At 38.6% G+C, this 24,486-nt stretch overlaps 1 protein-coding gene across 1 annotated transcript in view; it reads left to right on the top strand.

Annotated features, from left to right (window-relative positions):
- Window positions 1-24,486, top strand: part of LOC136858222 (L-asparaginase 1) — a 257,068-nt gene that overhangs the window by 179,485 nt on the left and 53,097 nt on the right. The window contains exon 8 of the mRNA XM_067137609.2: window positions 13,538-13,651. Coding sequence (XP_066993710.2) covers window positions 13,538-13,651 — 114 coding nt within the window. The remainder of the gene's footprint in view (window positions 1-13,537; window positions 13,652-24,486) is intronic.

The raw sequence follows: 24,486 nt of genomic DNA, 5'->3' as shown, positions 1-24,486 counted from the left end.
ATACCATAACGAGGGTCCGATGATCTGGATTTTGGACCCCTTTAGACTACAAGCATCATCGATTCAGTATTGTGCTTTAGAAGCAGTCCCTTGGTCAGTAATGCTATTGTTTAACGCTAGTTTCTGGGAATGTGGAGCATTGCGGGTCGGATCCACTGACTTTTTAAAATTCATATCCATCCACTCATTTTTCGTCATCAAGTTTTGAATTCTGGTCATTGGATAATTTTGGACTTTTAAATTGTCATTACTATAGCCCTGATTTCCACGCACTATCAAATCTCAAAATATGCATACATTCGTGCACTATCAAATAACGGAACATGCACAGTAAACTAGAAAATATGCACTATCAAAATTCAGTTCCACATTGTTATATTTTGATTTCCCTTTAAAACACTGTACAACAACTCATTTCTCCACATGTTCTTCATTTAAGTTCATTCGTTTATCTGACAGAATATTCGTGAACACAGAAAAAGATCTTTTTACGACACAAGAAGCGACAGGTTCATACTTATATGAAGATATTTAAAACGAAGTATAAAAAACCAAACCAAACCCCATGGCACTACAGCCCTTGAAGGGCCTTGGTCTACCAAGCGACCGCTGCTCAGCCCGAAGGCCTGCAGATTACGAGGTGTCGTGTGGTCAGCACGACAAATCCTCTCGGCCGTTATTCTTGGCTTTCTAGACCGGAAAACGAAGTATATCTGAAGTTATCTCTTTTAAAAAATTAACTTAGAGATTCCTTTCCCTCAATCCATTTAGACACGAGATCTGTTCGTAAACTTTTAACAGGTGACATGACACCGACAATTTACAGCACAGTCCAACACTAAATTACAATTTTAAGTGCGTAGGTATACTGCCCTTATTTTCTCAATTAGTTTGGCCTCAGACGTGGGACCAGTGAGAGTTCGGAGTTCGAGGTAGGAAATTCCAGTAAAACAAAACAGGATTCAGTGCGAAACCAAGGTTTGTAAGCTGCTATCCCGGGTTCGATTCCCTGCCGGGAATTTTAACCATAATTGGTTAATTTCGCTGGCACGGGGATTGGGTTTATCATTTCATCCTCATCACGACACCCAGGTCGCCTTCGGGCGTCATATCGAAAGACCTGCATCTGGCGAGCCGAACTTTTCCTCGAACACTCCCGGCACTAAAAGCCTCTATGCGTCTAACTTTGGTTGTCAAGTAATATATAGTTTTTTAAAAATGCTATTAATTCTGGGCGTCGACCTAAGATCTTTTGCCCCTACTTTGACCATATGTTGTGAACCTGCGTGTATTTGGAAATGGCGGGGGTGTAAAGTATTGAATGTAAGGACGACACAAACATCCAGTCCCCAGGACTTGAATATTAAATCATTTACAATTAAAAACCCCTGGGAATCGAACCCGGGGCCGCCGGGTGACAGGCGGACGCGTTGCCCCTACACCGCGGGGCCGGACATACCAGGAATACAATACATTCTCTCTCTGAATGATGGACAAATAACGTGGACGTACGATCCCAAATTCTGCGAACCAACGTTCAAAAAAGGCACCATGCAAACATGCACGGAAAAAGTACAGTTATTTGGAATTGATTAATCATAAAACGAATATTGGCAAAGTTTCAGAAGTGTAACCAGCTTATATAGGAACATGCATTTGCATCGAAATCCGGGCTCTAGTCATTACATTTCGTACCATTAGGGGCCGATGACCTAGATGTTAGGCCCCTTAAACAACAAGCATCACCACCACCTTGGTAATGCCCACACTTTTGAAAAACTTAACTAAGAATTTTGATACGGTTCCTCTTGCTCCGATGAAAAGTCCTACAACCCTTATACAGGAGATGTTTAATTCTTTGAAGTAGCTGATGGTTGGTTCATAGGTGGCTCGCTTCTCCGCGACTACCTCTGCTGGCTGACTGGGGTCCAGAATATATGCAACGTCTTTTTCTAGGTCAATTACGATTATATCTATTCTCCGATTGCTTCCACCGTAAGCAACACATGGCACCTATTCATGTGTCTCGTAACATTTCTGGGAGAATGCTGCTGCAATTCTAGATCTTAGTCTGCTGTGCCTAACATTCCTAAGAAAGTCCCCGCGAGGACATGAACCAAGAGCATGAGCTAGGGTTTCAGCCTCACTGCAATGCCTGCAGTGGACTCCATCTCGGCTACGTCTAGGGAAGGTCCGCACAGGAACCACGTTGTATTGCATTTTCAGCGCGTCTTTCCACTCTGATCCGGAGAGTCCATTTAGGGTGTCGATCGATCGGTTAGCCGGTGTGTATTCCTGATAGAGGATGGCTCTTTTACCGTAAATTCGTAATGCACACCATTTGCTATACTTTTTTTCGCTATAGCATAACTCTTAACTTCCTTGCGCCAAGTTCTTCGAGTTGAGTGTTATCTGAATTTCTTAGGTCAAGTCTCTGAACACAGTTTTCTCTTCTACCACATTGCGCAATGATGTTATGTACTCATTACCAGCCTTCACTAGTAAGTTAAAGATGTTAAGATGTTGAAGTGGTGCCTCCCATTCTGCCGTCCACAGCCAAAACCCCTTCACAGCTGTCTAGCGTGTCTGCAGGTAATTGAAGAATTTCTATGATTGTGCTTCCCACGATCTTATCGACATGAATTGAGGACTGCGGAATTTTAGTGATATTAGCGTTCTGCAGAGGGTAAATAACAGTAGGCTATGTGAACTGATTTACAACCAAGAACTTTTGCTCTGCTTTTAACAGAGGACTCAGTTAAATTGTCGATATTGCATTTTAGGTCATTTATAACTTTTTGCTGATCAAAAATAATATTGTCGTGAAAGCTGACTCCCAAATATCGACTATTTTCGTCCGGTTCAAGGTGTCGAATAGTAAAAATGCTTTCTTCAATTACCAAAGAGCGACGAGTTGTTCCACTAAGTGGTATGTTCCGAACTGTCAGTAGAGAGATGGCATGGAATGAAATTTGTACACGAATAAACTTGAGTGGAGCTTTTACAAGTAGGATAGATCATAATATGAGGATAAAGTTGGAATTCATGAGGACAAAGTGGGGCAAATATTCGTTTACAGGAAGTGAAGTTAGGGATTCGAATAATTTACCAAGGGAGATGTTGGATAAATTTACAAATTCTTTGAAATTATTTAAGAAAAGACTAGGTAAACAACAGATAAGGAATCTGCCACCTGAGTGACTGCCCGAAATGCAGATCAGTTGTGATATTATTATTATTATTATTATTATTATTATTATTATTATTATTATTATTATTATTATTATTATTATTATTATTATTGTTGTTGTTGTTTTTGTTGTTAGTCTTCATTATAGACTGTTATACCTTTCAGCGCACAGTCTGTGAATTAACCAAACGTCTCCACAATTCTCGCCTAGTTCCGCAACTCCTATCTTTAAATCGTTAAAAACCGTCGTCTTGGTCTCTCTCTGCCTTTCCTTCTCTCCTTGACAGTCTATTATGCTCCTCGATAACTTGTCCTCCATTCGCCTCACACGTGGAGTTCAAGAGTACAAACTGGGGCAAATATTCATTTGTAGTAAGGGGAGTTAGGGATTGGAATAACTTACCAAGGGACATGTACAATAAATTTCCATTTTCTTTGCAATCATTTAAGAAAAGGCTGGGTAAACAACAGATAGGGAATCTGCCACCTGGGCGACTGGCCTAATTGCAGATCAGCAGCGATTGACTGACCCCATCACCAAAGCCGGTTTATGCGTACAGCTTCATCCGTCGTGTTCATCCCTAACTTAGCCCATATATCCTTATTCGGAGTACCCTCTTGTTATTCCCACCTGTTTGTACCGGTAATCTTTCTCTGTAATTTCATGTCTGTTATTATTATTATTATTATTATTATTATTATTATTATTATTATTATTTACTCAAACCAACAATGGATAAGATTTGTTGTGGAGAGAGAATACAGTAGTAGTTGAAAAAAAAAGAAATGGTAGGCAAGAATGATGCAAATGGAATGGCTAGATCTAAGGTACCCATCTATAAAGAGAGGATGAATGCCCCAAGTTAAAGAGAGTATTGTTACTAAATTTGTCAGAAGAAGATACTAGTTGATTGGATACATTCTGAGATAATCAGGATAGGTTTTTTTTTGACAAATCTATCTTTCATCCAAAAATGTCTGTGACGAAATAGTGTCGTGTTACAAAATGTTGTGACGCGATATTATCTAGCAACTGTGTCTTGAGAACTGCACAACCCGTGGATCTGTATGTCACGGTCATCCATCAATACTTCACATCCCAGCCTGCACGGTAGCTAGATAAAATCGTGTCACTCATTTTATTGAATGGCATATTTATTATTATTTGATATTCCCAAAGGATTTCTTTCATTACGTTACAGGGAAGTTTTTCTTTTTTCTTTGCTAGTTGCTTTACGTCGCACCGACTCAGATAGGTCAGGGAAGTTTGGAAATATGAATGGTAAGGGGGAGAACTAGTCATGAATATAACAGAGTGATTGTTGATTCAATAGTTACCGATATATCGAGATTAGAAATAAGGGCGGGATTAAGGGCTGCATTAAAACAGTTTATAAACTGATTTTCGAAATATACCGTACACAAATTTTCACTCTATGTACACTTGCTTGCTCAGAGGGCGAACGACCTCTCCGAGCGAGATACTCATTGGTAAGGCACCATACCACGTGTAGGGCTTACGTTCTGCGCAGATGCTGAGTGCTGCAATTCATTGATTTTGCTGGTCTGTTTACGTCGTAGAAGAAGGAAAATAAATCTATAATATTTGAAAAGTATCGTTTAAATTGTTGAATTAGGAAAATCAGCCTAGCATATTTGCACACTGCAGTTCAAATAGGCAAGTACGATGATGATGATGATGATAATAAATTACACACATTTTTGCTGTTGACTGTTATGTCGTTAAGCCTTGTTTGCAAGCCTCCGTGAAAGAATCAAACACCGAGCGAGTGCCTACGCGCGTTGGGTCACGTAGCTATCAACTTGCAATCAGGAGATAGTGGGTTCGAGCCCAACTCGCGGTAGCTCTGAAGAGGTTCCCGTGGATTCGCAGGCCACAGTCGCTTCCTTTCCAATCCTAGCCTAGCCTTTTCTATCTCACAATCGCCATAAGACCTGTCTGTGTCAGTGCGACGTAAAACAAGTAATAGAAATGAAGACATATGTAAATTTCTCCAGTATATGGGAAAGCATAGTATCTGGAAATGTTTTTGAAATTAGAAGACGAGAGAGCGAGTACAGATTCTTTGGTTGTTCCCCTTTTAGTAGCCTCTTAAGACATGCAGAGGTTACAGATAATACATCCTATCACTCCACCCTCTGGGGAGATGATGATAATAGGCGATCTGCATGTCTGTGAGGATGAGGCCTTACTTTAGATGACTTGTAATGATGAATACAAAAAACACACACACAGAGAGAGAGAGAGAGAGAGAGAGAGAGAGAGAGGGAGAGAGAGAGAGAGGAAAAGAAAGAATATAAGAGAAGAAGAAACTATGGACAGAGAAATTTTTAGAAAGACGGTAGTAAGTATGGAAGGATTCCAAGGAAGATTGAACAAGAAGCCTGATGCGAAGTGGTCCGCGGACAGAAGGAAACAGCATAGTGAAAGGATGAAAGAATATTGGAAGGAGCGGAAGAGAAAACGAGAAAGTATGAACTGAATTGAAGTTGGCACGTGGTCCTTGGCAGCAGTGGTGGCTGGTGGTATCCGAAGCTGGGTGTTGCACCGAAATTTTCAGTGTCACATTTTTATAGCTTGCAGAAATAACAAGAGGCTATATTATCGTTATGTAATGAAATACATTCCTACTAAAACTGAAATATCTCTGGCAATTTCAACCCAGGAAGTAAGAGGCTAATTATACACTACAACTACAGTTACTTTCAATAAGAATGTTTTTGCCTTTACGTCCCACTAACGACTTTTTGCGGTTTTCGGAGATGTCGAGGTGCCCGAATTTAGTCCCGCAGGAGTTCTTTTACATGCCAGTAAATCAATTGACAAGGGGCTGACGTATTTGAACACCTTCAAATACCACCGGACTGAAGAAGGATCGAACCTGCCACGAAGGCCAGCACCTCAACCGCCTGAGCCACTCAGCCTGGCACAGTTACTCTTGCCTCACTTGAATTGAAAATTAGCCCTCCTGTTTTTCACTGAAGCAAGATGTTGGTAATATCTTCGGTGGTCTGATATGAATTGCCGAGCAAATTACCGTGCGGTTAGGGTCGCGAAGCTGTGAGTTTGCATTCGGGGGATAGTGGGTTCGAACACCAGTGTCGGAAGCCTTGAAGAAGGTTTTCCGTGGTTTCCCATGTTCACACCAGGCAAATGATGTGGTTGTGCCTTAATTAAATCCACGGTCGCTTCATTCCAACTGCTACCCATTTTCTATCCCATCGTCGCTGTAAGACTTATCTGCATCGGTGAAAAGTACAGCAAGAATTGTAAATTTAAAAATTGGAAATGAAATTACCTTTGCGAGAGGAGAGAAAGTAGGAATGAAGTAATCTCCGCAGAGTGGCGCAATCTAACGGGGACATTTAGAACTGTTTCTCGATAGGGGACTTGCTAGTCTCGTGCAACTCCCTGAGACCGATACCGGCGAGCATGCCACCTGATGCTATACAGGCTTAGACTCGTCCCTGCTGAGGTACCTTGCGCCGCGCTGTCCGCTAGGGAGTTGCCGTGGGAAAGCATACCCCGAGTTCGATTCGAGGCCAGCAGCATTTATTGGTCCGTTACGAAGCATTAGTACAGCGAACGACCAAAGATGGTTAATTTTAACATGTTTTCGAATATATGTTAGGTTTATTAAACTAAAACAAATAGAAGAAAAGACTATAAATGAAGTGTAAAATTATTGGGAGTTGTGCAACAATACCACGCACCGTCCCTGCTTAGCAGGCCTCATCGGAAATAATAATAATAATAATTATAATAATAATAATAATAGTGTATGGTCTCCGGAGAGTCCTGGTGCAGTTCTTTTCTAGCAGACGGCCGATAGGCGATCTGTATGTCTCTGAGGATGGGGCCTTACTTTAGATGATTTATAATGATGAATACGACACACAGACACACACAGGGAAAGAAAGAAAGAAAGAAAACCCCCGAGCCAGACGAATTAACCAATTAAGGTTAAAATCCTCGACGCGGTCGGAAATTCAATTCAGGACCCCCTGGACCAAAGGCCAGAACGCTAACCATTTAGCTATACAGCCGGCAGGGGAGATAAATCGAAAGAAATATGTAGCATCATGATCTACGTCCAACACTATTCCCATGAAATGAAATGAAATAAAATGGCGTATGGCTTTTAGTGCCGGGAGGGTCCGAGGACAAGTTCGGCTCGCCAGATGCAGGTCTTTTGATTTGACTCCCGTAGGTGACCTGCGCGTCGTGATGAGGATGAAATGATGATGAAGACAACACATACACCCAGCCCCCCTACCAGCGAAATTAACCAATTAAAGTTAAAATTCCCGACCCTGCCGGGAATCGATCTCGGGACCCTTGTGACCAAAGGGCAGCACGCTAACCATTTAGCCATGGAGCCATGTACAAGATGCACAAATCATCAAGATCTGCGTCCAACAAAATGGTCTCTGATTTATCACACAATTGTATAGCCATAAACTAGCCGATGTACCCGTGCTTCACTACGGAATTCTCAGAAAGACTGTCTTTATGGTTTTCCCAACAGAAGTCAACATACAGTAGGTCATTACAATGACGTCAGAATCGAACACCCCTCTACTCCCGAGGCTGAGAGGACCCCGTTCCAGCCGGTTGTGACCCATTTGCGATCACTCCCATTACAGTGGAAAAAAAAGAATGTGAAGAAAGACCAGTCCATGTCCCATTTGCCATCACTGTAAAATTATCAGCAGACTATCAAGGTTTTTCAACGTCCATGCAGCAGGGGGACTGCTAATTAGGTCGTAATCACACAACCGTGTGATAAGGATTCTATAACTCGCCCCCTCTTTCTTGAACGTGTTTTGAAGTAATATTAGTTTTTAACATACTGTAATTATTCCAGTTGTAGACATCCATCGTTTATGCAGCTTTTGTTATCTGCGTGCTTACTTACGACATGCAGGTCATTGAGACGAAGAGAGGCAAGCCTTGTGCTTTATATTATGGATACTCTTACAGAAATTTACGGAAATGTTAGGGATGTTTGGTGATATGAGTGTTGTTTTTTTTTTTTTTTTTTTTTTTTTTACCGCTGGCTTTACGTCGCACCGACACAGCTAGGTCTTATAGCGACAATGAGATAGGAAAGGGCTAGGAGTGGGAAGGATGCGGTCGTAGCCTTAATTAAAGTACACTTGCTTGTTTTAAAAATAGGAAACCACAGAAAACCATCTTCAGGGGTGCCGACAATGGGATTTTAACCCACTATTTCCCGGATGCAGTTATCATCTTTTCGCGCTATCATCATAGAATTATAATTTCTTCAACTTATTTTAATCTAAACATTTTCTTAATATTACGTTCTGGAATCTTGTACATCTAATCCGAGCGTACAGACAACAATTATCATTTTACTTGTATAGGTGAAAGTAGGCTGAGTGGCTACGCGTTTTAACGCGCTACGGCTATGGAGCCAAGCTCTGCATTCGGGAAACGCGTGGGTTCGAACCCCACCGTCGGCTGTTGTCAGAATGGCTTTTTATGGTTTAATTTTTTTGCTTCCAGGCAAATGCCGGGCAGTTCCTGTCCATAGGCTAGAGCTGAGTCCTCCCACCCCTTACCCAATTTCATTCACCATAACACATTTCATCTTCATTAGCTCCTCGACTGAGGTTAGTGCCAGGAAGGGCATCCGACCGTAGAAACACGCCGTATAAATTAATCTCATCCTCGACCAGGTATCAAGAAACGAGACTAAGAGGTAGACATACATACAGATAGATGAAAGTAGGCTAATTATATTTTGAGCAGCTGTTTACTTAACATGCTAGTATGAATGTTCGAACAGTTTGAGCATTTAGTGTCCCTTATTGTATAAGAAAGTGTAAGTTAACTGCTAAGTTTGAAATGAACTATAATTGCTTAAAAAATGGTAGCACTGTCGAATAACCAAGTGCTACAGCAAAATCCTTTGCTTTGAAATTGGAGATAAAATTCGACGGTTTTAATGTGCCTATCTTTTGTCCTGTTTCTTAAAACTCATTTAACCACCTTTACACCCACAAACATCTGGTAACTCTAAATGAAAGATTCACTTGAATCCTGTTTATTCTTTGTCAGTCCCGGTATTAACGCATCAGTCTCAAACAGTAAATATAAGTAATTTAACGAGTTTCAATATACGTTTCGTAAGAATCCTAGTATGTAGTTTCGCCAGTTGCTTGAGGGATATCTCCCTTTACCAGTCCTTCAGTAGGTAATTCAATCAGAGCAACCTGACTGTACTGTATGTCACTATAATAGTGATCGCAAATGGGACACCTTCCAGCCCTCGTAGCACTTTTCAAATTTCGTAGCAGAACAAAATTTATGAACTAGAGGAATGGCATGCTAAAGAAGACAGTAAGACTGTAGTTTCTTATTCCCCGACACTATATACCAATTTTCATTAAATTCTGTTGAACCATTTTCTCGTGGCTCGGCGTTGATATGGACTTAGCAGCAAAAATACAAATTCATGAATATCTGTGTTATCATAGCCGATACAGTAAAAATGTATAAGACATAAATGATCAGAAATATAATTCTGTATGACTAGTTATGTAGTAGTTATCGATAGGATCACTAATAATATAAATATTTGAGAATTAATTTGTAGGCCTTCCCCTAAACTACTGTTTCACTGAGCTTGAATAAAATGATTTATCGCCTAGGTTGTAGTGGCTTATCCACATGAGCGATACAGAAATACCGTTCCTTTCAAATTCTGAGCAATGTATAGACAAAGCTCTTATTTTATGTAGGCTACATAGATATATAGATGTATAGATATTCGCAAGGTAGGTACGTATTATGTCAAACCCTTGTTCCCTTTCTCTACTCGGTCGGGTAGGAAGTGAGATTAATCTTCGTAGCGAGTTTTTTCTTCAGTATTAGTGTGTATAGTACAATCGTAATTGTTGCATTAAGAATTATATTCGTATATTTATCGTTTGAAGAAAAATTAAAAAAAAAACAATGCAGCATAAGTAAGCACTTTTACATACCGGTACCTAGTCAAACTGACATGTAGCTTATTTTATAATGGATAGTTCGGAAAAAAGGACTTTTTGCCTATAGTGGTAAACAAAAACAAGATTTTATTGAAAATGAGCTGGCTCAACTCTTTTCTGATCTGCTCACCAAAAACTGTTAGAAGCTACCGGTATACGATAATTTTGCGTACCGGTACTCCTTGAGAAGACCCCACGCAACCCTAGTGGTACGCGTACCACACCACTGACTTAGATAATGTCTGAGATGTACACTCCTGTTCCATAACAACTGGTTATCCCTATACGATCATTTCCTAGAACATTCAGTTTTACCTATGATTCACAAACCAGAACGTAACTGTATAATAATAATAATAATAATAATAATAATAATAATAATAATAATAATAATAATAATAATAATAATTCTCTCTCTGTCTGCCCCTTAGTACCGTTTCTTGATACGGGGCCGGGGATGAGGCGAGATGAATTTTCATAGCATGTTTTACAGCTGTACAGTATACCCTTCCTGATGCCAACCTCAATTGAGGAGCTAATGAAGTTTAAATGAATGATGGTGAAGGAAGGAATGAATCTACTGTGGCCTATGGATAGGAGCTGTCCTAACATTTACCTGGAAGTGAAAATGGAAAACCACGAAAACGATTATCAGGACACCCGACAGTAGAGTTTGAACCCACACGTCTCCTGAATGCAGAGCTTGGTTCCATAGCCATAGTGCATTAATATGCGCAGCCTCTCCGCTCAGTGTTAATAATAACATACATACATCATCATTATAGACCGTTATGCCTTTCAGCGTTCAGTCTGCAAGCCTCTGTGAATTTACTGAATGTTGCCACAATCCTCTATTTGCAACTAGTGCGGTGGCCTCATTTAGTTCTATACCTCTTATCTTTGAATCATTAGAAACTGAGTCCATCATCGTCTTGGTCTCCCTCTACTTCTCTTACCCTCCATAAGAGTCCATTATTCTCCTAGATAACATTTCATCCTCCATTCGCCTCACATGACCTCACCACCGAAGCCAGTTTATGCATACAGCTTCATCAATTGAGTTCATGACTAACTTTGCCTTTATCTCCTCATTCCGAGTCATCGTTCCCACCTGTTTGTACCAGCAATCGTTCTCGCTACTTTCATGTCTGTTACATCTAACTTATGAACAAGTAGTAACCTGTAGTATGAATAAGTAGATATCCTGAATCCACCCAGTTTTCGCTCGCATAATGAAAAGTTGGTCTGTAAACAGACCGATGTAAAGATAGTTTCGTCCGGGAGCTGACTTCCGTCTTACAGAACACTGTTGATCACAACTGTGAGCTCACTGCGTTAGCTTTACTGCACCTTGATTCAATCTCACTTCCTATATTACCATCCTGGGAGAACATACAACCTAAATACTTAAAATGATCTACCTGTTCCAGCTTTGTATCACCCATCTGACATTCACTTCCGTTGAATTTCTTACCTACTGGCATCAATTTAGTCTTCAAAAGGCTAATTTTCGTACCGTACTCATTGCACCTATTTTCAAGTTCCAAGATATTAGAACGCAAGCTTTCGGCACAATCTGCCCTTAAGGCCAAGTCGTCAGCATAGGCCAGACCACCACTACCACCACCACCACCACCACCACTACCACCACCACCACCACCACCACCACCACCGCCACAACCACCACCACCACCACCACCACCTGAGTAGTTTATTTATATATTTGCTTACTTATTTATCGAATGGCTTTCAGTTTGGCTCACCTGGTGCAGCCCTTTTCAGCTGTGTGTGGTATGCGAGTTGGGAAAAGTACAAACATCCAGTTCCCAGGCCAGGAGAAATAACTATTTAAGGTTAAGGTTAATATCTCCGACCCAGCCAGGAATCGACTTCAGGGCCCTCTGAACCGAAGGCGACTACACTAACCATTCAGTCAAGGAGCCGGGCAGTTTGGACGGTAGAGCGCTGGCTTTCTGACCTCATGTTGGTGGGTTACAATATTTAAAAAAGAATCGTTTTTGCTTTCTTTGAAAATTCCCCTTATTCCTTGAAATGCTGGTCCACGTGGTATAGCCAATGAATATCCTTACACAGGTCGTCTTCTCCTTCTTTTTCATTTCTTCTTATTCTTTGTAGTTCCAATTAAACAGATATATTATTCTCTAATATTTATATTGAACTTGTGTGTCCAACAGACTGAAAAGCTTTTAAGTTGCATTTAACTCAGTCGACACTGGAAAGTATGGCTTCCTTCTTAACAAATTTTTTGTTTGTACTAAATATTTCTTTGCCTTTGCCACCAAGAAATAGTAAACCGTGAATGGCATGCCACACAGTAAAGAACACCTGAAACTCCTCAACTAGACATCCTATTTCTACACACCGTGCCATCAAACCTCTGAAAGAAGATTGGTTGGCTATAGGTAGTGTCTGAGTAAGACCAATAAACTGCTACATGACAAGTTCTTAAAGCTGTCATATGTTTTGATTTTAACCGGATGAATTGGCCGTGCGGTTAGTGGCATGCAACTATGAGCTTGCATATGGGAGATAGTGGGTTTGAACACCTCTGTCGACAGCCCTGAAAATGGTTTTCCATGGTTTCCCATTTTCACACCAGGCAAATGCTGGGGCTGTACCTTAATTAAGGCCACACCACTTCCTTCCCATTCCTAGGGCTTTCCTATCCCATCGTCGCCATAAGACCTATCTGTGCTGGTGCGACGTAAAGCAAATAGCAAAAATTGTTTTGATTTTAACAGTAATAAACATTATCATATTTTGAACAACTCTTGTACTTGAAGGCAGTTGTGCGAATCTAAAGGCACTTGTGTATAGATGAGACGACCAGGCTCCTACAGTAGGAAAACCCTTGTAAGCTGGTGCCTGCTTTTAAAACTACAGACAGCAAGGAAGCTGCTGCCTTATTGACTACTTTGCTAACCATGAGTTGTTCAAAATTAACTGCAGTTTGTGCTTCCTTTGCAGTCTGCCATACAGATGTATACTTTTGAAATATAGGCTGGTACATTCAAAATAGTATTTTGATATTAGTTGCTTAAACCCTTAACAGTCAATACTTTTTGTTTTGGTGTGAACATCTTTATTTGCACAATAATGAGAATGTGAATGAGATCATATTTTTGGAATTACTATTAAAAAGTTACATATTGCTACTCTTAAAGATTAAGAGCTGAAATGTGTTTGTTCTAAAGGAGGGTAAAAATTAGAATGACATTCAGTTGTATTGAATGTATAATTGTTTAGAGGTTTAAAAGTTTCAGCTGAAGTTTCAGTTTTCTTTTTCAGGCATTGCTGGATGCTGGAGTTACTCCTGGCTCGGATATGACTCCTGAGGCAGCCCTCACCAAACTATCATATGTGTTATCTAAGTCAGACTGGGACTTGGATATGAAACGTAAGGTAAGTTCAAAATTAAAAAATGTAAGTGTGTTTTCTGTTCCAAGTGCACTAATACACTTCAAAATTATAAGTCATAACATACATAGGGGAGAGGGGATAAGTGAAGGGAGTAATGTGGATACACTTTAGGCTAAATTTAAAGGAATCATTTGGGAAGGAGAGAAGAGATTTGTACCTGTTAAGAAGGGTAAAATGACCTCAGACCCTGTTTATTATACAAGGGAAATAAGGAAATTAAAAAGAAAATGTAGAATAGTAAACAGGAAAATCAAAGAGGGTAGGGAGAATATAGGAACTAGAAAACAGCTAATGAGGGAACTGAATAGAGTGAAAAAGGAAGCAAAAGAGAAATATATGAATGGCATACTTCAAGTGGGTAATGACCACAAAGGAAATGGAAAAAGATGTATTCATATATTAGGAATCAAAAAGGAAAAGGAATCCAAATTCCTACAATGGTGGGAGAAGGGGGTGAACATTATTCAACAGATACTGAGAAAGCAAATCTATTTAGTAGGGAATTCAGAGATTCAGTAGAAGATTGTCAGGAGTTGGAAACAGTAACAGAAGATAGAGAGGGAGAGACACATAGGGAAACAAGAAGCTTCTCATTCACAAATGAAGATATTTTCAGAGAAATCCAACTACTTCAGCAAGGAAAAGCAGCAGGAAGTGATCAAATTGCTGGGGAGGTATTAAAGACAATGGGGTGGTACATAGTGCCTTATTTAAAATTTCTCTTTGACTATGTCATAAATAATAGTGTAATACCAAAAGAATGGAAGGAATCTATAATAATATCAATTTATAAAGGAAAGGGTGATAAAAGGAAACCAGAGAACTACAGACCATTCAGCCTGACCATTATAGTTTGTAAAATACTGGAGAGTTTAATAGCAAAGTACATCAGAGGGATATGTGATGATAAAAATTGGTTCATGAAGAGCCAGTATGGATTTAGAAAGAAATTTTCTTGTGAGGCACAACTGGTGGGATTTCAGCAGGACATATCAGATCAATGGGATTCAGGAAGTCAGTTAGATTGCATAGCCATAGATCTTTCCAAAGCCTTTGATAGAGTGGAACATGAAATATTATTAAAGAAATTGGAGGGAATAGGATTGGACGTAAGGGTTATACGTTGGATAAGAACATTTCTAAATTCAAGGGTTCAGAAAGTCAAAGTAGGAAATAATATATCACAGGAAGAGAAAGTTTGGAAGGGAATTGCACAGGGTAGTATAATCGGTCCGTTACTTTTCTTAATATACACAAATGATTTAGGGAACAATATAACATAAAAAATAAGATTGTATGCAGATGATATAATTGTTTATAGGGAAATAAATAACATTGAGATTGTTCAGAATTACAGAGGGACCTTGAAAGTATCCAACAGTGGGTTGAAGAAAATAATATGAAGGTTAATGGAGGCAAATCAACTGTTACAACATTTACAAACAGGAGTTTTAAAACTGAATTTGAATATACTTTGGATGAGGTAGTTATCCCAAAAGATGGCAAGTGCAAATACTTAGGTGTGAGATTTGAAAGTAATTTGCACTGGAAGGGTCATGTTGATGACATTGTTGGGAAAGCATACAGATCGTTACATGTCATAATGAGGCTACTTAAAGGATGCAACAAAGAATTAAAAGAAAAAAGTTAATTAAGTATGGTTCATCCATTATTGGAATATGCAAACAGTGTTTGGGATCCTCACCAAGAATACCTAATAAAAGAAATAGATAGTGTGCAGAGGAAAGCAGCGAGATTTGTAACAGGGTATTTCAGGAGAAACAGTAGTGTATCAGAAATGTTAGAGAAACTTGGGTGGGAAACTTTAAGTAAGAGAAGGGAGAAAACTAGACTTATAGGATTATATAGAGCCTATACAGGAGAAGAAGCATGGGGAAGAATCCGTGAGAGGCTTCAGAGGGAAAATATTTATATTGGCAGAACTGACCACAAGTATGAAATTAGAAGGAATGTTAGCAGAAGCGACTGGGGTAAATTTTCATTCATTGAGAAGGGCATGAAGGAGTGGAACAGTTTACCAGGGGTAGTGTTTGATCCTTTTCCAAAATCTGTACAGGTATTCAAGAGGAGAATAAACAGCAACAGGGAAAATAAATGAAATGTTAGAGGGCATTCGACCAGTGCAGGCTATTGTAAATAAAAAATGTGTGTTAAAAAAAATTAATTCCATCCCCTGGTCCATGGAGTTTGGACAGCCAAAGTAGGGGACTGCCTGTAGGGGTGAAGTACAGTGGGGACTTCGAGGGCCCTGGGACTGCTACGGTAGCTGTGAAGGCCCTTCAGGAACTCTGAAAAGTGGTGGCAAAAGGGGGCTCTGGTTAAGACGCAGCAGGTCGTTATGCTACTTAGGTTCCAAAATGGGTTAAAAAAAAAAAAAAGTAAATAAATGCAATGTCAATTTTAATCTTATACCAGTTGCATAGTATTATTTGAAGTAATTCCACATACTGTATATGAGTCGACTATGTTTGTAAGTATAGGAGATATTATAAGTAGAATTTTGTAAACAATATAAATTTATTAAGGATGATCTGTTTGTTTAATAGAAAAAGATTGTTAGCATAAATTGTATATTATTGTATTCTATAAAAAAATTTTTCTTCTCCTGTTAATTTAAAATTTAGTGCTTGACAATAGTGTATTTTAGTGTACCATTTGCCACCGAGGTAGACACCTCATTTGCAAATAAAGAGATTTTGATTTGATTTTGAGAGAGGGCATATTTTGAACATTTGAAGGTAAATTTTGTCTTTCACTTCATGGGTGTTTCCTACCCTGAGTCACATGTGAATCATATGTTTCCTGCCAGTTTAGTTAGATTGTTTACTACTGAAGGTGTACATTGAGTCTAATTTTCCAATATTTTATGTATAAGGATTTGGTGTCTTCTTAAGTGTGCAGCAGAACTCGTTTAAATATTCCTTGGTTCTTCTTCTATGGCTGTCAACCCAGAGGTAGGTTGGTAACAGTTCTCCATTAGTTGCCCTATCTAGTTCAGTCTAGACCTGCCTGTATAATTCCTTCCCTCTACAGAACCCTCCAGAATTGTGGCCAGTAGACTTCTATGCCTGATTATGTTTCCAATCCAGGTGTGCCGTCATTCCCTCATCTACTGTTTCAACTCCACAGAACAAGATGTGCTGCAAAATAATTAACTGCTCAAAAATGAATTATGGACTTTGTTACTCTTGTGTCCTAAAACATGGGAGGAAAAAGAAACTGCAGGCATAGACTGGATGAAGGGTTTCATGAAAAGGCATCCTTGCCTCTCACTATTGAAGCCTGAAAATACAAACTTTGCAAGAGCAATGAACTCAAATAAGAATAATGTTACAAAATTTGAGAATATTTGAATCAGTTGGAGCTGAAAAGTATTGCATATCTTTTTGTTACCCTATTCAATATTCTGAGGTATTGAACCAATGGCCTTCGAATGGCATAAGAAGGAATTAAGTCATCCTTCTATTTATGGCAGAAACCACTGCTATGTGTAGTGCGACCGGAGGAGGAAAGCATTAAGTCACTGACTTGTTTCCTTTCTGCGCCGTACTTAACGTTGGCTGCCCTGCAGGATTCCTGCGCTATATTATTTTGTGGCATTTCCTGGTTGCTCACTACAGGAAGTGTTTGTTACTTGTGCGTTATGTCTCCTAAAACAAATAGGCAATACAGTCTTCATAAGGAAAACATCATAAAAGATGCTATCCAAAAAGGTTTACTTTACATAAAGTACATTGCATCAATGAGAAGAAAACAGGCAAAGATTGCAGGTTAGTAAACATGGTTTATGTGGCCATAAGTAGCAGCAAGTGCTGGAATAGTTGTGTCCTTATCATAACAGCTTGAAAGAGGCCTGGGTTCTAGTTCTGGTTAGGTAAAATCGAATTTGTGGCCAAGGAATCAGGTTTAGATAGGTTTACTGAAGATACTTTTTCGGTTGTGATATAAATCCAGCTGTTTTATTCTCTTTCATTTTAACCAATACCGTTGTCTACAGTGAGCTGGCAAGGAATAAAATAGCTGGCCCTGTATGGGACTGTGACATAGAAATGCTTGTGTTTTAAAAATAACTATCAGCAAAAAAACTCTTTCAGATTACTTTTTATGTATGTAGGTGCCACAAGCATCGTTTTGAAAGGATTGGTGACAATGATAAAGTAAACATTCTGGTAAAGTTCCATGATCTGTCAAGTAAAGATTCCCAAGACATGCATTTACTATGCCTTATTGAAGCAAGTGTTGTCAAACGGCGCAGACCCAGAAAAGTGAATGCCGTAGAGGAATGGAAGAAGCTTTCAAGTTTTCAATATTTTGTCATGATCTGTTCAAGGAGGACATTGGTGTGTCAAAAAGCTTTCCGAAGTTTACATGCTATAGGTATGAAATGGTTATTTAATGTAACTCCTGCTCTGCTTCGTGGAGAAGTGCCAAAAGATAAGCGTGAAAAGAATCTTAAAGTTAACAAAACTTCTGAAAAAGTTAATAAAGCTATATACTGCATAATCATATAACATCATTTCCTGTGAAATCTTCCACTATACTGGGAAGGAAATTCAATATTTGAATGCTCGCATCTGTGTGAAATCCAGATTATAAACTTGGGAAGACCCCAGATATATGTTTGTTCCCTGTGCAAAGAACTCAATTCAAAATTAAGGGTCCTCACATCTCCGAAAATTTTAAGCTTGCTGCAAAGGCTGAATTGGAAATCCATCTCCACAGGAGTCTTAAATTTTATAGGTCTTTAAAAGAAGTGAAATCATTATGCCAACATAGTGAGGACACAGGCCTTTGCCTAGAATTCCAGTGCAAGAAATATTTTACCTGTGTTTGTTGTGGTTTAATGTATTTAATGTACATGATCTGAAAAGTGGATGCACTGTAGTCTATTTTTATCATGAGGGCAACAGGAACAAGGGGGCTAATGAAGTGTGCTCCTTTTTGAACCACTATGAAAAGCATTATGTCTTTCAAAGCGTGAAACACCTTCACTTAATTTTGGGTGGATATCCTGGCCAAAATAAAGACCATGCTCTAGTCAGAATATTTATGGATTTGACAGGTACAAGCAGATTTCAATCAATCACTCATAGGTTTCCTGAAGGTGGACATTCACATTTACCTTGTGACATAAATGTAGGTGTATTCAAGAAGAAACTAAAAACTGTTGATTAGACTGTATACACCTTTGTTTTGTTTTTTTGCATCGCACCGACACAGATAGGTGTTATAGCAATGATGGGATAGGAAAGACCTAGGAATGGGAAGGAAGTGGCTACGGCCTTCGGTAAGGTACAGCCCCAGCATTTGCCTCGTGTAAAAATGGGAAACGACGGAAAACCATCTTCAGGGCTGCTGACAGTGGGGTTGGAACCTACTATCTCCCGGATGCAAGCTCACAGCTGCGCGCCCCTAACCGCACGGCCAGCTCACCCGGTTGTATACACCTAAAGACTATGTACAGATAATAGCGAATAGTAAGAAAAATTTTGAAGTTCACATCGTGGAATATGATGAGGTGGTAAATTTTGATGCATGGTGACCATCGCTGTTCAAGAAGACTGTCATATCCAAGGAAAGTATGAAACTACCTAAGAACCAGAAATAACCATTTGCGCCCATGAAATTCAAGCAATTCAAATGCAACAGCAACCAGACTGGAGTGATTCAAGCATCAGTCTACATAGACTCCCCAGTTACACATACATTTTATCTGGGAAAACCCAAATTGGTAATCAGCCCTGCAATGCTTTATAAGAAGGAATATAAGGACAAGGTGCCCATGAACTTAAAGAAGCTGCAGGACTTTGGAAAAATAATACAGTATCTTCAACACGAGGGACTCTATTACTACCAGGAAGCTGCAGGACATTGCAAAAATAATATAGTATGTTCAACACAAGGGACTCTATTTCTACCAGGAAGCTGCAGGACATTGGAAAAATAATACAGTATGTTCAACACGAGGGACTCTATTTTGAACTGGCCAACTACAGAAAATTAAAGGGAATCCATGTGATGTTTCATATCATGTATTGTAAATTATATTTGTAATGGACTTCTCTACATTTTTTATTAAAATGCATTTTAATAAAACTATCATGCAAAATATTTATATATATGAATATTAAACTGACCACAGAGCTGAAAAGCATTAAGTCAAATTCTTTTCATTGATTCTCAAAATAGTTCATTACTTTAAAATTGACATTCCACTAATGCAAATATAACGAGAGTATCTGGTTTACAATGTACTGTAAAATATCAACATTGCCTGTTTCTTACATTCTCCCTCAGCAGGGTGTCCACCAAATCCAGCTTTTAAAATTCCCTGACATTTCCCTGTTTTCCAGACATAAAAACCAGTTTTTTCCCTGACACATGATGACAAATAACGTAATTATAAAGGAAGTGTCAGTAATATTAAAATACATTTTTAAAACTTAACATCCAAAAAAATAAATGAGCAATTAATGTGCATATTAAAACTTGGAAGTTTAATTTAGTCTGATTAAATTCACTTTAAGTTTTTTTTACATGTATTACCATTACTGCTTCAGCGAAGAAACTTCTTTGTAGCCACCAACTACTCGAGATTCTGCCATCACCCTCCACTTCTTTTCTTCTAATTCCTTCAGCAACAAAGCGGCCTTTCTCTTATTTTTTGCAAAGAATCTTCTACTTCCAATATTTCATGTTTCCCCTTTAGATTTTGAACGTACAAAGCATGAGCACTCCTTGTTATTAATGGAGACCTTTTCAATTCCACCAGGGTTTGGGATAGAATCATATATTATTCTTTATGCTACAAGGGATACTTGTAGCATGTTCTCTACTATAATTTCTTTATTAACAGGAAAACCACATTCAAGTGAAGCATTTCTATGAAACAATATTAGTATCATTTTGAGAAATGAAGCCAACTTTTCTGTTTTCAAATTTACTATTGGAAGAACAGTGCGAAGCCAAAAGTGATCTAACCTCTAGTCTTTAGAATATAAAGAATTCACTTTTTTCAAAGTATCATTCTCACAAACCGAAGTGAACTCCCTTTGTACATGAACGGTTCATTACCCGAGATCCATTTGTTTTCAACAAAGGCATTTAAAGCTATCCTTAGCAGTCTGCTGCTTAGAGGCTACTTGGCTACACTTGGATCGAAACAAGAAATTAATTTAGTCAGTTTATATGCTAGCAGTGAGCAGATGCGGCCAACAGCTGGAAACTGAGGATGATGACGACGATATGCAGCGGTGGCCTTTCCAGTAACTATTTGCACAAAGCTACCATTCCTCTTAGACAATCTGTGCAAAACACTAACATGTCTCTATCATTTAATCCAGGATTGCCACGAAGTGCTGCTTTAGCAGCATAACCTATGTCAATTTTAGATGCAGGCAGAAGATTTTCTTTACTGTCTAAATACGTTTTAGGAGATCTTCTGAAGACTGCAGTGACTCAGACTTAACAAACCTTGTCATGATATTTATCATCAATGATAGATTCATAAAGGAGTGATGCAAATGGGAGACCTGTCTGAAACTTTTAGGAATGGTTACAAATCTCCAAGTGATAATAAAAACGACAACTTGGCCTTAAGAACCTTATCTTTAAGTGAAGTTGATACTATTTTGAAGCTGTTACAGCTTGGGATTTTCTTGTCTCTGTTTGTTCCTTCCAAATATTTTTTGACATTAGGTAGGATATCTATAGCATGTTCAATGACTTGAAAATTTTCAAGCCATCTTATAGCACAATATTTTGAAGGAAATACGTTTGAACCTGAATAATGTATATAATCAGCACGACTTGCAGGAGCGTAGCAAAACAAGAAGTGAAGAGCACGAAGAAATTCTGCAATATTCCACTGGGTTTCTTTTACTGCCATTTTATATGAATTGTGCACACTAAGCAAGCCACAAGATCCAATGTTCAACAAAATAGGAACATCTAGATCATCTAATAAATTACCAAAATCCTGAAAGAACTTTTTATTAACATTTGGACCATCCACTGAAATTTGTAATTTTTTAGGTACGGTCCTTGCTGTGCTTGCAAAAAACCATTAACAAATCTGAGGAGGTAGAGTGACGCAAAAAACCATTAACAAATCTGAGGAGGTAGAGTGACCAAGAAACATGGAATCAAAATAAGAAGTGCATACTTCATTAGTATCAGGATTGAAACAATGAACTACAAGATCCATTTGGCCTATCTGAGAAACTTTATTCAGTGACTCGTCAAACCGAACGGTGAAATGTGTGTACTTACTACCCATCTCAAGAACTTGTTTATGGAAATAGAGAGCCAAACCATGAGTGATTGTATATGCAACTTTTGTTCTGTGCAGTTGAACTTTCGAAGCTGTTTCAGAGTCTGGAAACATTACTGGAAAAAACTGAGAACGCAATATAGGTCTAATTCATCGAGCTCACCATTCCCCAACACAGAATATTCAATAGTAAGCAGATCAAAACATTGAAAATTCGATCAATCCTATAGCTATTGATATTATTGATTACTTCACATTCGAGATCACACTTTTTCATTAAAATTTATTCCTGGCATAAAAGACATGCCCTAGATTAATGTTATAAAAACTGAAAAATGTGTTTGTATTACACGGATAAATACGGTATGTCAATTTTATCTGGCAGAAGAATGAATTTCCAGATTTTTTCCTGAATTCCCTGACATTTCCAGGTTTTCCCGTTAATTATCGAATTCCCTGACATTTCCCTGTTTCCCAGGTTTTCCATACGGGTGGACACCCTGCTCAGTAATTACATTTATCTCTTTCCTGAAAAGTAGTCAAAACTGACTTCAATACTTTTCAGCTTTGACCTATTCAATTATAGAGAACTATGTGAAAAGTATAAATTTAGAGGTGAGCATATCTATAATCTTGGCAAAACTGGTATGATAAGTTATTCAAACCCCACATATTGTGGTCCAAACAGAAATAAAACAAGTTTAACATGTAGCATCTGCAGAGAGAAGATAACTATGCAATCATCAGTGCCACATGAAATGTTCTAGCACCAGCACTTATTTTTCCCATGCAAGAATCTATGATGCTCTAACTTCCAGTGCCCCAGAAATTAGGCTAGGATTGGCTAACTGTCCTACTAGTGGCTTTTTTGAGATTTCTAGAGCACATTAGAAAGCACACTTGCTGCAAGCTAGATGATCAAATGCTGCTTCTACTTGACAGTTATGAGAGTCACTGTACATTGGATTCAATAATTTACTACAGAGAAAATGGGATTATCATGTGCTTTTTTCCACCTCACTGCCTCCAGCATTTTGGATGTATGTCACTCAAAACAAAAATGAACTGAAAAACAGTGAAGCTGGCTATTCTATCATCTAGGAAAGACAATTTCCATTCACCACCTTCCTGAGAAGATCAAAGAAACTACTGATCTTTCCATTTTCCAAACAAACAACATACGTTCAGGCTTGAAGACAACTGGCATATGGCCTTCTGATACCACTGGCTTCACAGATGAGGACTTCGAAAGTCCTGCAACAGACAGGCCAGAATCAAACAAAGACAATGATAACCCAATGATTGAGCTGGAAAGTGAATCTTCAAGAGCTGGTTCTTCTCATCCTAATGATAAGGCATCTCCAATAGCTGACTATTCTTATACTGTAAAATGAGGCATCTTCAAGAGCTCATGCTAAGGAAGAATGTGCCATGGATTCACATTTTACATCTTCATTGTCTGTGGATGTCAGTCAGTCACCTAGAGCCAACACTATCGAGAAACTTGCACATTCTACTGTCACTCCAGAATCTGTATGCCCTTTTCTGAAAGTTCCAGAGAGAAAACAAACTATCAGGGGTAGAAAGCAAGGAAATTTTGAGATTTTTTACATCAGCTTTAGAAATATAGACTCACAGCAGAAATGACCGAAAAGTTGAAAAAAGTGTGTGGTAAAGGCCTAATAATGAAAAAGGTAGTAATATATTGAAAGCGAAAGCTGTTTAAGGAACCTTAGAAGCAAGCGCTGGTGATGAATGTAGAAGAGATTTCAGCTCAGATAATGAAAGTAACTCATTATCCCTGGGGAGAATCTGATGAAGAAATTTCCAAGATAATGAATGAAGAAGTGAGGATTGATGATATCAATAAAAATTATTTCATCTCAGTTAAATTTGCAACAAAGAAAGAATATACACACTAAGCTACTGTATATTGGATAAATTAAAGACAAAGAGTGACAGAGAAATGTATGGGGAATTTTTCTGAAGAAGAAGAAGAAGAAGAAGAAGAAGAAGAAGAAGAAGAAGAAGAAGAAGAAGAAGAAGAAGAAGAAGACTGACTGAGATGTTCTATTTTCCTGAGTGTTTCTTTGGCGGACATTGTTTTAAAACTTCTAAGCAGTGCCATTGGGAGGAAAGCAGAAGCTAATGTGGCTGTCATTTCCATTTGACTTTCTAAACTTGAAAATTAAAATAATTCCCAGATTCTTTTCTTAAGTTCTATATCTTTACATACCACTATTTAGTTTGTGTGTCTTTCCAATACTTTTCTGCATTCTGGAAAAAATATACTGTCCTTCAATTTAAAGAAGCAGTTGTTCAAAAGTGCCCCATGGTGGTTCAAAAATGGGCACACTGCAACAGAAAATACCATGTTGCATTCTGTCATTTTTCTTAGTTTGAGTAATATAAGTGGCATATATTGTCTTACACAAATCTATATTAAATATCCAGACTAAAAACCTACATTAAAAAGGTTTTTCTTCATTTTAACCCCCTCAGGAAAGTCACTTAATACAACATG

The sequence above is a fragment of the Anabrus simplex genome, chromosome 1, assembly GCF_040414725.1.
Source record: "Anabrus simplex isolate iqAnaSimp1 chromosome 1, ASM4041472v1, whole genome shotgun sequence".
NCBI lineage: Eukaryota > Metazoa > Arthropoda > Insecta > Orthoptera > Tettigoniidae > Anabrus > Anabrus simplex.
Note: the sequence above shows the minus strand (reverse complement) of the source record. Positions and strands in the feature narration are given on the sequence as shown.